Here is a 15,721-nt window from a genome sequence, read left to right as displayed (position 1 = left end):
TGTTGTTAGCTGTAGTTCACTCAGAAGCACAGCAGGGGGCAGTCATGCTCTGTTTTGATAACAATTACCATTAGAATAAGATTTATTTTTTTCAGCAAAATTATTTTGTAAAATAGGTCAGTTCAATGTATTGGTTTTATGTGAACCAATACATTGAACGGTGTGTTCAATACTCCAATGAGGTTTTACGTGAGCTCTATATTTATCAAACACTGTGTTACAAACTTCCATACTCCACTGAGGCAACTAAGAAATAGTTCATTTACGTTACTCTTATAATAATATTAATTTATTACGTTTCTGGAACAGTGAGTAAGTTGTTATCATGGATGAATGTGTTTGTGAAGACCTGACAAAAAGCCAGCTATTTGTAAAAATATATGATTTATCACTTCAATGTTTTTCAGGCAGCAACCCCACATTTACATCTGCTTTTGCCAAGGTTCATAAACCATTCATAATGGCATTACAGTCCTGGCTGCCAACCTGGAGTGAACTTCCCGGTGTCCTATCCTGTGGTCTCATCTATCACCTGTCACAGCCAGCTACCTCGTTGCTCTTTAGAGCACTTAACCCTTATTGCGTTTCCCGGACTACCGGCTAATTTAAGGGCAAGGCTGAAGCGACGCTGACTATGAATCACAGCTACAGCAAAGTAGAGGTTTTCCATTCTTTTCACACCTTGTTGGGCTTTTTAAAAGACTAATATATGTTTATAACAGTATCTCTTTGGGTTTGTTTTTTTCCAGTTTAGCATGTTCTTCTAATGAGGGGCTGCTGGGAACGTCTGATGCATCTGCCAACTGACTTAACCGAGATGGGTGTACTACTGTCCAGGTAAAAAAAACAACTAATAATTGTGAAAAGCAAGAAAAGTGCTTTGGCGTGTGTCATCTAAAACAGTTTTATAGTTTGGCCTCCCGTGATGCTGCTGTGTTGAGGTTGCACTTCTCTGTGTGAACAACGGTTGCAGAGGAAGCTCCAGAGAGCCCGTCAACACATCCGAAACAGTGAGCAGCATCTGTGACGGAGAGGTCCGCGGCACAGACAGCGACCGCTCCTCCATCTTGCCCATTCAGAACAAAGGTAAAGGGTGTATTTTTACTCACTGTGCACAAAACCGCTGCCCCACATGCATGCAGACTTTGTTTTTTCCCCATGTGTGAGCCAGAGCGGGTGCTGGTTCCTGCTTTTCCGGTGAGTGCCTATGTGGAGAGAGGCTACATCACCCCGCAGCAAGTGTACAACCTGCTGAGCGCAGAGGAGGGCCAGCCTGCCCTCTATGACTCGTACTACATCCTCGTCCTCGACTGTCGCAGCACGGAGAGGTCGGTGTTGCACACATGCCGTCTCTCCCGCTTCTGCAGAGTCACGCGCAATCAACAAACAGCTGTACAAAGAAAGGCGGTGCATCAACAAACAAAATGTGGCCCGGCCTCAAGGTGTTACTTTGCTAGTGTTCCTTGAAGGTTTGTGTTGTTTTTTAGCCTTAAGGTGACCTCCCAAAACATGCAGGAGCTCTTTACTCGTGACTATTTTCTCATTTAAAGAATGGCTTCTTCATGAAAGGGTGAAATCCAGCAAGGAATTGATTCTACTAACAAGTATTGTCTGTGTTTTTAAACCTGACAAGCTGTCACCTGTTCCTCTGCGCCTTGGGGCTGTTGTCCGTCATTGAGCTACTTTGTTGAACCGTCCGACAGGGCCGTAATTAAAACTGGGAGGGGGGGGGGGCACACTGGTTCATTTTGGGTACACCGTCCTGCTGCCTGAGAGAGTCATCAAAGCGACAAATGCTACTTAAATAACAGGCCCCAACCAAATGCACAGTTGAAAACGACGTTGCCCAGCTGTTTCTAAGAAATTTCTTTGCCTTTTTTCTCTTCAGAGAGATGAATGGGCTGGTTTTTGTCTCTTCATTAATATACACCGCTATTAGAAACAGATAGAACATCGCCTACCTCATGCCTCCGGAGAAATGCACACAAATGCAAACGCGTGAAGCTGCAGTCACGCTACGTGACCTTTATGAATTTGCGCATTAGGTACGAGGACAGCCACGTGGTGACAGCACGGGCGGCCGTGACGGTGATCCACCCTGTGCTGGGCTGTCTGGTGAGCTGTGTGGAACTGCAGAAGTACTCTACAATACTGCTGTATGCGGAGGAAGGATGCAGCCCAGGTCAGCAAACCTCGAGCTGACACCAACAACAAGCTGACATTTTAGGCTTTTTTCTGAACCTTCTTGATCAACTGCAGCAAATACCTGTGAAACATGATAAGATGCCCATCAATCTCTCCTATGCACTAATTATTTGACACAACGCTCAACTTACACATAGTTTGTTACACATAGAGGTTGGGCACAACCTCTAGTAGTGTTGACATCCACCCGACTGTCTGTGTTTCTGTGGCTCTCCCAGTGGGCAGTGCGAAGGCCCGGACAGACTCCCCAGACCTCCTGCACTGTTTCTTCCAGCTCAGCAGTTTGGGAATGGATCCCGTCATCCTGCTGGGGGGGTTTTCTGCCTTCCACGCCCTCTACCCTTTCCTCTGCACGCCGCTCATGGTCCTGCTGGAGCCCGAGCGGCACACTCTCACCATCTACCCCTCGGAGATCCTGGAAGAAGCTCTCTACCAGGGCTCCGCCTCCCAGGCCTCCGACTACCGCATCATCAAGAACCTACACATCACGCACGTGGTCAACGCCACCGCCAACTGGCCCGACGCTTTCCCCAACAGGCTGCGCTACCTGAGGCTGCGTCTGAGCGACGACGCCCAGCAGGAGCTGGTGGAGGCCCTGCCGCTGGCCTCCAGGTTCATCAGCTCGGCCCTGAGGGCCGAGCCCGCCGGCCGCGTTCTGGTCCACTGCAGCGCGGGCAGGAGTCGCAGCTCGGCCGTGACGCTGGCCTTCCTCATGGCGCACCGACGCTGGTCGCTGCTGCACGCCCTGCGCTGGTTGAAGGAGAGGAGGGCGTGCTCGGCGCCGAACATGAACTTCCTGCGTCAGCTGCTGACCTACGAGGAGCTGCTGTTTGGGAGCAAAATCACCTCCCTGAACGACATCCGCAGATGACCGGAGCGATGAGGGGGGGGTGGAGAGGAGGACACGACCCTGGACCAGTGGTGGAGTCAGAGCTTAGACCTGGAAGGATGTAGATGGGCCTGAGTTTAGGAATAAAAAGGAAAAAGAAAGGACAGACAGTCTGGTAGGGAATTTTAGTAAAGCTAGTTTTCATGTTAGAAATACCACAGGCACATTTATCTTATTGCTGTTCTATCAGGCAGTGGTGTTAGTCTTACCTATCATGCACTTAAGTCACTGTAATTTACCATTTCCATTTGAATTATTCTACTCAATTTGTTTGACTCTTATGGTTATCCTATTCTACACTATTGTTAATATTATGCTTTATACTCCCTATATTTACAGATCTTTTCTTACGATATTGTGATGTGGGAGCAATCCCTGGCACAAGAAGTTCCGTCGGTATAGTTAAAGTTCTCTTATCTTGTATCAATGTGCTGACTCAGATTAATCTCTATCTCCTCTAAACATACAATTGAAAACAGCAAACAAACAATATTTAGGGCTATACTGAAACGTTTCTTAAACGTCTATCTGCGCAGTTGCAGCTTCACTAAGATCAATGGTATCATTCTATTTGTAGGACGGGATTACCGGGGTGGCTGAATACGAATTTTGACAACTCAGCGTAACATGACCCCAGTTGTGACATCTTGCTTCATGATAGTTGACAGAACGTAGATATTAATAAAGTGCCAATAAAGTGTTTTACATCAGAATGTCTTTTTATTTATTCATGTGGGGAAATTATTTAAAAACAGAATGGAGGCTTGCAAATGGCCTTTGTTTATCACAGACCTATACGCATTGTGGCGTGTTTGCACAAAGCATGCCATTGGGATTTGTTATATTGCAGTCAGTTGCAGCCTGTCTCACACACACACACACACACACACACACACACACACACACACACACACACACACACACACACACACACACACACACACACACACACACACACACACTTGGCTCCACCCTGTTGAACTCAGTAGCATTTAGCAGGAATTCCCTCCCTCCAGTCAGACACTTTTTAGTTGAGGAAAGAATTTTCTGGAATGTGGAAGAGAGAGTAAGAGGAAAGGCAGGTGAAAATGGCAAAATGTATATATATATATATATATATATATATATATATATATATATATATATATATATATATATATATATATATATATATATATATATATATATATATATAGTCCAAATATAACGGTTTGAAACTACCAGGAACATTAGTGTGAACGGGTCTTTTCAAAGGGTTATGTCAACAACAACAACACATGGGAGGATAAAAAAGGTATTTTTAATTAGTGGACATGCCCAGAGTTTAAAACCAGAAAGCACATCGAAGTTGAATTTCAACACGTGGCAGAAAAGTGACGTTAGCCGGCAGCGTTTCTTTTTTTTAAACATGAATTTAAACCTACAGCAACCTACTCATCCATGGCTGCGTTAAGACAACAAGACACCTCCCCTTAGCAGTCCAACGCCGGCCCCCATCGTCCCTAGTAGAGGGGGAGAGTCCGGGGGGGGACTTGCTGCATGTGAGCTTCTGCACGTAGCATTCAGGATTTTAGGAATCCAGCCCCTGAACGCCAGATGGACATCGGTGCGCAGCAACGTCCCCGATAGGTCCCGAGTACCAGACTGCTGCTCATCTCCTTCTGCCTTCAACTGGTCCCCGGCGTTTGGACACCGACCACAGGAGGACACGTCTCTGCTGCAGGATGCTCTCGTTTGGGTAAATGAGGACCCCTGAGTCAGAGGCTAAAAGGCTAAAAACTGCGTAGACCTTTTTTTTGGTGTGTTTCTGTCGCTCTGATGTGATGGGACGGCTTTTTTTCTAGTTGGCTAGGCGGTTAGCTTGGCGTTAGCTTGCTAGGTTAGCTGAAAACTAGCTAACCCTGGGACTAAACTTTGATAATCGGGATATTTCGGCGGAGCGGTTGATAATAGTATAAGACACCGGTTAACACGGCTCAATTAGAAACGCCAAATACTTAGCTAGCGAGTAAAAAAGAAAATTATGTTGTCTTAGTTCGTAAAACTTTGTTCTGAAGTTTTGACATTCCAGCGCATTGAGCGTAGGATGCTGCTGCCTTCACTCCGCTTGCAGCATTAACATTACACGCACATTATGCACTGACTGCATAATACAACTTGTGTGCATTGTGACAGTCACGCAGTCCTCCGTGTAGCTCGCGTCAGTGTGCTATTCGGCTGTTTTTTTTGGGGGGGGGAGGGGGGTGAAAGCTAACATTCGCTGTGAAGTTTGGCGTCACATTCCTGTGTGTTCTGCATGCTAACGTTAGCTTAGCCGCTTTGCGAGTAAACCTGCAGCACTTAAGCTAGCTGCCTTCCAGACATTAAAAATACCCCCCGTTGCCGTCAATTACTTTTCAGGGGTCATTGCTGGTGTGTGCGCGTGTGTGTGTGGGAGGGGTGGAGGAATCAGTGTCGACTCCATGGGGGCAGTGGGGGTTGAGGGGGGGGGGGGGGCGAAGACGTGGCAGTCATCTTCGTCCACATCCCGCGTTGTGGACTCGGAATGGAAGGAGGCTTCACGGTTCTGACACAATGCAGTGATTCATTAACTCCCCGTGTGTGAATGCACAGCCAGTGATGGAAATGTTCTGTCCATTTCTTTGCGACTCAAGGTCCAATTTCTATGTGCGTAGTTGAAGCATCCATCCTCTTTTTTTTTTTTTTTTTTTTTGGTATACTTTCTGTCTGAGCTTATTATTATTTATTTACCATCGTACAGTTAAGCTTAAAGCGAACTAAACCATTTACACCCAAAATACACCTTAAGAGTACTAATATGTAATATTTAATCAAAGTTCTAATCATTTTTAACCTTGTGATTTACACTTTTCCAAAGTAAACGATTGCAGAAGGGACAGTAAGTCAGTAAATGGGGAAAACCTTTAATATGCAATGAACATTACAACTCATTATTTATCACATTTATTTTATGAGGGCAGATCATTCATCCAAATGATCGCACAGTGAAAAGTCCTCCTCCATGACGGCTCTGAACCAAACTTGTCTGAACAAAACCGCATATTTCTGAAGGTCAAAAAATAAAATAATTTAATGCAAAGTAGTTTTCTCTTAACGCGTCTGACTAACAAGCCTACGAGCGTCTTGACAAGTGAAATGCTGATTATCCACCAGGAATGTTTTGGGGTCTCCACATGGCACGTGCTAGCGTGCACACATACAAACACTCTCGCTTTCACTCACCGTCACGCAGGACATGACACCTTGATCTTGAATATAAGCGTTACACTTCCAGCTTTAATCTCGACGTTCCACTTAAACAATGTTATTACAGGAGCAACCCCGTTGCTGACACTCTGTCATTATGATAATTATATTCTAGTGAGTGTTTACCTGGGAAATCTAAGTGGCAGGGGGATATGTATGGTATTCTGGACTAGGTGGCACCACAGTATAGTAGCTATTCGGTATAATGGCAATTTGTATTGGGCCATGGAGTTTCTGCTCAAATATACTTCCAGGTTCTTTTCCTCTGCTGCACTGACCTTTTTTTTATTTTGTCATATGAAGTCATTCTTTTATTTTCACTGAAAACAAAGACAGAACCTGCCTCAGCCTGTTGTCGGCTTCCAGTAAAAACAAGCTTCAGAAAACTGCAGAGATGCACATTTTATGCATGACCTTTTCTGCGTGTGCGTGTGTGTGCGCGCCTTGTGCATGCACTCAGCATTCTTACTATTGTACCTGTATCTTTTTACAATAATTACAGCTATTTTACAGTAAAGAAAGTCTGTTTTTGAAGTATTTTTAAACATTAGCAGCTCACTTCTGGATGTAGAAAAAATAACAACGGCGGGCAATACGATTCATTTTAATTGTCATTTAATCTGCTTATTTTATTCACTTATTATTACATCGGAAAACAATCTTGTGTTTCTTCCAAAGATATTAAAAGTGGTAAAACCAAGAAAAGCAGCAAACTTGTCTGGACTTGAAATAAAGTCTCCAAATGGCATCAGAATAGTGTGAGAATTTAGTTGCGTGTGACCTGAGGAGATTTTGGATTCTTGTAGGAACACTTTCTTTCAGGTGTACTTCCTGCAACTCCTGCGCTGCACAGAAGTTCAGCGAGGTTCATCTTTGGTTGCACTTTCAGGTTTTTTTTTGTTGACAGAATAAAAGATAAAGCTTCAGAATAATCTTCTTCAACATGAAAGTTTGAGCATCAAATATTTCCCTGTATTGTGGGGAGTTAAGAATAGATATATGGTGGAAATTTGAATAACAACATGTTGAAATATAATGCAGTACGGTCATCCGGCATGCGATGCTTTTAAATATATACGTCATAACGTTAAAAAAACGTTGATAAATTGAGCAACATTCCTTCCTCCGCACAAAGCTCGTGCTAGAAGTGTACAACTAATATTATTACAGTAATCAAAACCTTTTATATATCAAGTCAAATGGTTAATTGCCCTGCAGTTTGCTCTAGCCTGAATGACGGGATTGAAGCAATGTCTTATTAAAGACCAGAAGCCTGTAGTAGTCATGGATATGCCCACTCTAAAACCAAACCGGACACCGTGTAAGAAACCACAGGCTTATATTTGGCTTTATGTGGTGGTTGGGAGGCTGCTCTTGTAAAAAGATGAAAGGCGATGCTGCCAATACTTTTGATTTTGTGCTTTTGTGACTCATTTCGCTTTACTTTTTGTTGCATCTAAAAATATATTGTATATTTTATTTCTCTCTCTCTCTCTCTCTCTCTTATATATATTTATATATATATATATATAATTTATTTATTTATTTATTTAAATTATTGTCTGGTCTTTCTAAATTCTTCCCACTATCCCCTCTAGTGACACTTTGCGACGCACACCGTTGTTTCCATGTCTTTAGATTACCGCTGCTGATATTTTTTCTTTTGAAGTCCATAAAAAAAGACATGTCAGCTGTAGCCCTGTTGAATATTTGGTCTTAAACGGTGCTAACAAGCAGGCCTTGGGATTCAGTAACAGCAACACTGTAAGGAGTAAAGAAAGGCAACAATATATGATGTAAATACTGTATGTGTTGGGTGAATGTATTGAACAACATGTAATTCTCTCCCTCTTTCTTCAGGATGGCGCTGTCATGTTTAAGTTTACTGGTGCTTAGCTGTCTGCAGTCGCTTTCGGCCAACAATGACTTCTTCACCTCCATAGGTAAAACCGTCGGGAGAGATTAGTGATGCCTTTGCTTATTGCACTATTTATGCTGAAGTATCTCCGATTTTTATTCCTCAGGCCAGATGACGGATCTGTTGTACACAGAAAAAGACCTGGTCACCTCTCTGAAGGACTACATCAAAGCAGAGGAGAACAAGCTTGAGCGGGTCAAACAGTGAGTTTGTGAACACAAAGCTGCAAACAAGGATCATTACGCAGATATGCTTCTATCTACACAAGCAAAACAATACTTATACACACACTTCTTCATGTATGTATCCTAATTCTATATCTCCGTCCTTGTGATAGGTGGGCTGATAAGTTGGATTTGTTGTCGGCTGCAGCCGTGCAGGACCCCGAGGGCTTCCTGGGGCACCCGGTCAATGCCTTCAAGCTGATGAAGAGGCTGAACACAGAGTGGGGGGATCTGGAGAGCCTTGTGCTCAGTGACACCACTGAAGGTACAGATGAAGCATGCCTGGCTTTGTTCAAATTATAACCCATGGGCCAGAAAATCACCGGGGACGATTAGACCATGTGTATTAGCTTGTTTGTAGCAATGCTGTGCTGCACATTCAGACCCCATACATTTAAATCTGAATCAAGGTCCTCGGTCCTCATCTGGCTTAATGTAGTGTAATAATGTAACTCCATGCATACATCAGAAAGAATATGCTATTGTCTGTCTGACTTTATCCCGTTCATAATCATCCTACCACATCTTTCTCTGTGCTCTACTGTCCACCTCTCTCAGGATTTATATCCAACCTGACGATCCAGAGACAGCACTTCCCGACAGATGAGGACCAGACGGGGGCGGCCAAAGCTCTCCTCCGGTTACAAGACACCTACAAACTGGATGCCAACACCATCTCCACCGGGGACCTCCCTGGTGAGGGCCTTAGATCTGTGCTTACCTCCACCCGCCACACATCTCCCAAGTCCTGCTTTTATCAGGAATTATTTTATCAGGAAGAGGGTTTCTCTGGCTTTCCATGTTATTTACATTATTAAAGCGGATGGTTCTTTTTCCTTCTATGATAATGTGTCTCTCTATCTTTTGAATCCCAGGGGCTAAACACAAGAGCCTTATGACAGTGGAGGACTGTTATGAGTTGGGGAAAATTGCCTACTCTGACGTCGATTACTACCACACAGAGCTGTGGATGGCCCAGGCCCTCAAACAGCTGGATGGGGGCGAGGAGTCCCCTTTAGATAGGGTGATACTGCTCGACTACCTCAGCTACTCCATCTACCAGCAGGGGGACATCGAGCGAGCCCTGGAGTTGACTAAGCAGCTGCTGGCACTGGGTGAGTCCCTCCACACTGTGAAGTGTCTTTCCACGAGGCTGCGTTTGGCAATGTGAATAATGGGGCCACATTTCTGCTCAAGGTAGCGTAACACGAGTATAAGATTGATCTGGAGTCTTCTATTCTAATTGATTTTTGTAACCGACTTGCAGGATACAATACGTTGTTTTGCTTTAGATAAAATGCAGAAACATGCAATATTTAACTACAATCACCATAAAATCACACTGATATTGGTTTGGATTGTCTGATGAAGACTCAGTAGTGACCTTTTTAATGCCCCTTTATTTTTCAGAAAGTCGCCTTAACTGAGCTGTATAGCCAGTCTGCATGAACAACAAATCATTATGTCATGTCACTGTGATCACATGGGTAGGATATTCTTACGTGAAATTGCTGCAATCCTCACTATTTATAATCACCACTATTATTTCTGCTGGTCTCTAATTACTCCATTTTTAGACCCGGAGCATCAGCGCGCCAAGGGCAACATGAAATACTTTGAGTTCCAGTTGGAGAAGCTGAAAACGGAGGCGGCGGACGCACCTCCAACAGAGAAGAAGCTAGCGAAAAGAGAAACAACTGAGAAGATAAAGAAGCCCAAAAAGAAGTTCCTGACTCCTCAGCTCCCAGAGAGGAAGAAGTATGAGATGCTCTGTCGTGGGGAGGGCATACGCATGGTGAGGAAGGCAAAAAGACACGCAAAAACATGATTAAGACAAGTCTGTCTCAACTCATTTGTCCCGTGCTACCTTTTTCCTCCCAATCAGACCCCCCGCAGGCAGAGCCGGCTGTTCTGCCGTTACTATGACAACAAGCACAACCCCATGTATGTGCTGGCACCGGTCAAACAGCAAGATGAGTGGGACCGGCCCTACATTGTCCGCTTCATTGACATCATCTCTGACAAAGAAATCGAGAGGGTCAAGCAGCTGGCGAAGCCACGGGTGAGTTTTGGGGGGGTTTCTGGTTCACCCACGGGGCCGTCTGGTGATTTTTGTAGACCGTTTCAGTGGAATTGCAAAGCTAAGCAACAGCCCGGGACCTTCTGCGGTTAACATACATACCGCAACATGAAATAAACTGACACATTTGGGATATTTGTGTTTTATAAGTGTTAAAAATGGACCGGTTGTTACATTAGTTAGGCTTTCTTAATTTTCTGTTACGTGGTTCTAATGTGTTGAGGCGGTCGGAGGTCGGAGCTGTGAGGCTGGTCGATGTGATTCTGCTAGTTTGGCAAACACACAGACACACAGTTGTGTCACACACCTGTGTGTCTGTGTGTGTGTCTGTGTGAGGGTAAATCATCTCCCTGGCTTCACAGCTACGCAGGGCCACCATCTCAAACCCCATCACAGGAGTGCTGGAGACAGCGCCATACCGGATCAGCAAAAGGTAAGGTCTCCCCAGGAGCCGCCAAGAGTAGAGAAGGAGAAAGGGAGATCTCTTTCCATCCATCAATAACTCCTCCCATTCATCCTCTGCTCTCCCGCCCGTCCACATTACTCCATTCCTTCCAAATCTTAAAGGCTCTTGAGCTGAGGCGCAGCATCCAGCCAGAAACATGTGTAACACTATAATTGGCCCATCAAGCACGATCCTTCCAACATGTTCTGTCATGGTAATATCACCAGTGCCACGGAAGAATATGGACAATGGAAATGAATTTCTTAGTGTAAAAGTACATGCAGGATCTGTTGTGGATCCGTCTCTGCACAGGAGTCTGCTAAAGAAAGGGGGGGGGGGGACGCTAGTTGATATTAACATAGTTGCTTCTGTGAGCCAAGAGGCGTATCTGAGGCATTGCCTCACGGAGGACTCTCTTGGCTCCACTAACGAATAACGTTGACAACTGCTGACCAGATCTGCATTTCTTTTCTCTCTCTTTCTTTCCACTCTCATGTGCGTATCACTTTTTTTTCTCCCCCTCCCCTTTTTTTATTTCTCTGCTTATCCTCTTTGTGCGGGGGAACTACTATAGTTAAGGCGAGCCACGGTGCATGACCCCCTAACCGGGAAACTTACAACGGCCCAGTACAGAGTCTCCAAGAGGTAAGGGGTCACAGGTCACCGGAGGACCACAAGGCCTCCTCTGTCCTTCTCTTTATCTTCATCTCTGCTCCCCACGTCCTTCAGTGAACGTTTTCATGGAGCGGCTGAACCGTGGCTTCTTTCCACCGGCCGTCCCTCCCAAGTTATTTGAGACCCCATCGCACTTTCCTGGAATTCATCCGGCAGAAATTCTCTGCTATGAACAACTGCTGCAATTCTTCTCTCTGCTTGCTCAACAAGCGAATTAGTACGAGAGATTAAAAAACTTCCTGAGTCTGGATGCACATATAAGCACAGATAACGCTGTAGACATGTGAAAACAGATGTTTATTCTCTTGCATTGTTGATGTTGGAGTATTATCCTGTAGTTGGAACCACTATTCCGCTTGCTCCTCGCAAGAAAACTCTCACCCCACCCTTAAAATTAGCAGGTTTAGCAATTTACTTTCTTTGGTTTTGCAGTTCATAGTAATTAATGTCCGGGTGCTGAGGCTCACGGTGGAAGGGCGGGGTGTTCCTTTGAGGTTATACGCGTACGTGTTCTCCAGCACGTGTTTCCAAATTCAGTGAACAGAGGGAGCAGAATAGAAGAGTTTGACCGCTGACTGAACTGGCTAAAAGACAAGTCAGTAAAAAATTGGTTCGGCTCATATTTGTTCCAGCATTCCATCTGAAAAGATCACTTATTATCAACGAAAACACTTTATTAAACTGCACACAAAAACGGCACACGACATTTTTTTGTTGTAGTTCTCAACAAGACTCTGAGATGGTTTAAAGTCAGAACCACCCTGCACCCACAGCCGATTGGAGGTTCTGAATCTCGGCCCAGTTTCCATCTTTCATTTTCTTCATACCTCCACTTCCTTTCCTTTCATCTCATTGAAATGCCCAATTTCACTTCTTTTTGTGGCAAAGTTTGAACATGACCTGCCGCTCTGTGGCCTTTTTCACTTTCAGTCTTCACTGCCATCTAGTGGAGGAATATGTCACTCACTGACATTCAGTGCAGCATGTCCGTCTTCTTCCTCAATTGTTCCGCTTCCCCTCCCTCCAGTGCCTGGCTCACTGGCTACGAGGATCCACTGATTGACAGGATCAACCAGAGAATCGAGGATCTCACAGGGCTGGAAATGGACACTGCAGAAGAGCTGCAGGTACAGACGGAGAAAACTTTACTGAATAGTTCTTGTTTACATGCGATATACATATGTTTGTGTATTTGTCCATAACTATTTGAGACTTTAATAGTATTTCATTGCTGTCTTTAGGTTGCAAATTATGGCGTTGGAGGTCAATACGAGCCTCACTTTGACTTTGGAAGGGTAAGACCCTCAGATTCAGTTAATATCTGCATGTGCAATAGTGTTAATATGTCCGGACGTTACACCTAGTGTTGACTCCCTCCACAGAAAGATGAGCCAGATGCCTTCAAAGAGCTGGGCACCGGGAACCGCATAGCAACATGGCTCTTCTATGTGAGTGAGCTCTCACTTGACACGCCTAAACACCACTTTGTAACTTTAGATTGAAGCTACACATAAGCCATTTTAAGTCATGTCTAAAAGTGGTAAATTTGTGATCTGCGGCTCTACAAAATGAATTGTGCTGAATTGAAGATTCTAATCACGACTGATGTGTGAATAAAATTATTTTGAATTAATGGTTAAAAATATATCCCTCATTATATGAAACATTAAGCTTCATTGAATCATTGTTTATTTTGAACAGCTCATGACATGTACAATGTAAACGAGAATAAAACGCCGCCATTAATCTGATTTTAAGAAAAAAAGGATTTCAGGTTAAAACTAAGTTTCTAGTTGTGTTGTGTATAGATTCTAATCTCAGTATCATGTGTAAATAGATTGATATTCAAATGAATGGAAACGACGCAGAAATTAATAAATGTGATCTACAGAAATATTTGCTTTGGTGGAAAAAGGCTGAACTCTGTCCCTCTGTTGTAGATGAGCGATGTAGCAGCAGGTGGAGCCACAGTTTTTCCAGATATTGGTGCATCAGTTTGGCCCCAAAAGGTAACTGCTTATGTTCCAGCACTTATGGCTAAAGAGTTAGTCATGATGTGCTGGGTCTGAATAATCATGTTACATAACGGATTCATAGTTAAAAAAAAAAAAATGTCTGTACTTTAACAAAAGTAAAACAAATGTTGTTTTTGCCACATGTAGAAGAGTTACACGGCACATGCTCTCTCTCTCCTACACAACACAATCCTCAAATACATCAACAATTTAACGCAAAACTAGATCTGATACTCTATGCAAACGAGTCCCTGTCATCGACTGAGCGCTTCCCGAGTCCACTTGCCGTGTTTAACCATCACAAACAGCATATTATTAATTAACATTAACCCTTCTGTATTCAGGAGAACGAGGCTGCCATCCCGGCTATTCCTGGAGATTTTCCAATGCTGCTAACCTGTGTGTGTGTGTGTGTTCCAGGGCACCGCTGTGTTCTGGTACAACCTGTTTCCCAGCGGGGAGGGAGACTACAGCACCCGACACGCAGCTTGTCCAGTGTTGGTCGGCAACAAGTGGGGTGAGCGCCTCTTTGTCTCGTCCCCTTTGTAGAAGCGTCCGTTGAAGACCTGATGAGAAGCATTGCAGGGATAAAAACCTGCACTCGAGTTCATAAGAGGCTATTGGTTTATTCTTTTTTCCTGTACCCAGTATCAAACAAATGGATCCACGAGCGAGGTCAGGAGTGGCGGCGGCCTTGTGCCCTGAATGAAACCGAATGATGGCCAGAGTGAAGCCTTCCTCCTCACGTCCTTCGGCCCTGCCAAAGACCACGGCGGCAGATCAGGCAGGAAGCCTGCACGGGGTCCAAACGGATCACTCCCTCCCTACGAACACTCTCTTTCCCGCACAGATGTTACGCTCTGAGCCCAGAGGTTGTCTGGGTCAACGACAGGCCCCTGGACATTTTTATTTTTTTATTTTTAGGCATTTCTATGACAGATTATGTTCTTTGGATGTTTGATTCCACTCCGATGTGTCCGTCTTTATGAACGCCGTTTCTTAGGTGAGGTCATCCTTCAGCAGTGACTTGGAACCTTTAAAGGAACAGCTCACGTTTTTTAAGAGGCTCTCTGATTCTTTGCGTTTAATCAACACAGCAATTAAGCCTGTGTTGTTCATTTTTTAGTAGTTTGGGTTGTGCTCAATTTCTTTTGCAAAATAATTTTCCAGATCTTTGGAGTCTGGCCTTTTCCTCACAGGAGATTGAATTAGCATACATTGTTCACTCAATTCATTTCTTTGCTCTATTTCCACGTTATATCGATCTCTTCATCAAATCAATTTTAAGATTTAAAACAAAGTACTTTATGGAAGGAATGAAGACGGTCAGACTCTTTAACAATTCAGTTTGGTGTTTTGGTTCATGGAAAAGCCTTTGTCTTGTAACTCATCAGAAGGGGTTGAAGTGGCATGGCTACCTCGAGGTGGTGCATTTTGACGTGTTTATCCGCCTCAAAGACTAGTGTTCTTTTGGTTCAAGTCCTCTGAATGGTACTACAAGATACCGTTCGATTTGTTGTACACACTCAACACCTGGACACACACACACGGTTACGTAAACCCTGATGCTGCATAGAATCAAGTATTTTCCCACAATGATTGCAACAGATTGACAACCGGCTGTCTTTGAAATAGCAGAAGCACCAAAGGGACACTAATAAGGAACACTAGAGAAAAGAAGGGTGGGACGGACTCCACATTGTGCCGTGACCGGTTTAAATACCCAGCATTGTTTTGTGAGAAGAGTCAATAATTGTGGTTGGGTTTGAAATGTTGTCCAGTGCTTATCCGTGTGAGAATATGTGTTTTCCAAGGAAGAAACATTTTATTTATATGTCCCAATCCAATTTTGTGATATTTTTGTTTTACATGAAAGTCTGAAATTGGTTTTATTTTCTACAATAAAGACTGTTTTATCGATCAAGTTAAAACTGTCCTCGTGTTCGTGATCGTGTGTGTGTGGGGGGGAGGTATTTAGGCGTCACGTGACTGTCCGGTACTAA

At 44.1% G+C, this 15,721-nt stretch overlaps 2 protein-coding genes across 4 annotated transcripts; both read left to right on the top strand.

The window, feature by feature from the left end:
• The first annotated feature begins 538 nt into the window (after positions 1-538).
• On the top strand, positions 539-3,804 carry LOC120820450 (serine/threonine/tyrosine-interacting-like protein 1). Of its 2 annotated transcripts, XM_040178195.2 has the most exons (6): positions 539-655; positions 750-837; positions 974-1,086; positions 1,172-1,328; positions 2,046-2,182; positions 2,424-3,804. In XM_040178195.2, exons 2-6 carry the CDS (start codon positions 767-769, stop codon positions 3,074-3,076), a joined length of 1,131 nt encoding a protein of 376 aa, XP_040034129.2. In that variant the 5' UTR covers positions 539-655; positions 750-766; the 3' UTR covers positions 3,077-3,804. The 2 variants fall into 2 exon arrangements, with proteins under 2 accessions (XP_040034129.2, XP_077960536.1); XM_078104410.1 differs by lacking the exon at positions 539-655 and having other exon boundaries at positions 660-837.
• A 650-nt stretch (positions 3,805-4,454) lies between these two features.
• On the top strand, positions 4,455-15,649 carry p4ha1b (prolyl 4-hydroxylase, alpha polypeptide I b). 2 transcript variants are annotated; one of them, XM_040178856.2, is made up of 15 exons: positions 4,455-4,832; positions 8,222-8,304; positions 8,386-8,482; positions 8,617-8,768; positions 9,062-9,199; positions 9,379-9,618; positions 10,081-10,298; positions 10,389-10,565; positions 11,603-11,673; positions 12,731-12,830; positions 12,945-12,998; positions 13,086-13,151; positions 13,644-13,712; positions 14,139-14,235; positions 14,367-15,649. In XM_040178856.2, exons 1-15 carry the CDS (start codon positions 4,819-4,821, stop codon positions 14,435-14,437), a joined length of 1,647 nt encoding a protein of 548 aa, XP_040034790.2. In that variant the 5' UTR covers positions 4,455-4,818; the 3' UTR covers positions 14,438-15,649. The 2 variants fall into 2 exon arrangements, with proteins under 2 accessions (XP_040034790.2, XP_040034789.2); XM_040178855.2 differs by lacking the exon at positions 11,603-11,673 and adding an exon at positions 10,946-11,016 and having other exon boundaries at positions 4,532-4,832.
• Positions 15,650-15,721: the final 72 nt, after the last annotated feature.

The sequence above is a fragment of the Gasterosteus aculeatus genome, chromosome 6 (genome assembly GCF_964276395.1).
Source record: "Gasterosteus aculeatus chromosome 6, fGasAcu3.hap1.1, whole genome shotgun sequence".
NCBI classification, from domain to species: domain Eukaryota; kingdom Metazoa; phylum Chordata; class Actinopteri; order Perciformes; family Gasterosteidae; genus Gasterosteus; species Gasterosteus aculeatus.
This window is presented reverse-complemented; position numbering and strand designations above follow the sequence as displayed.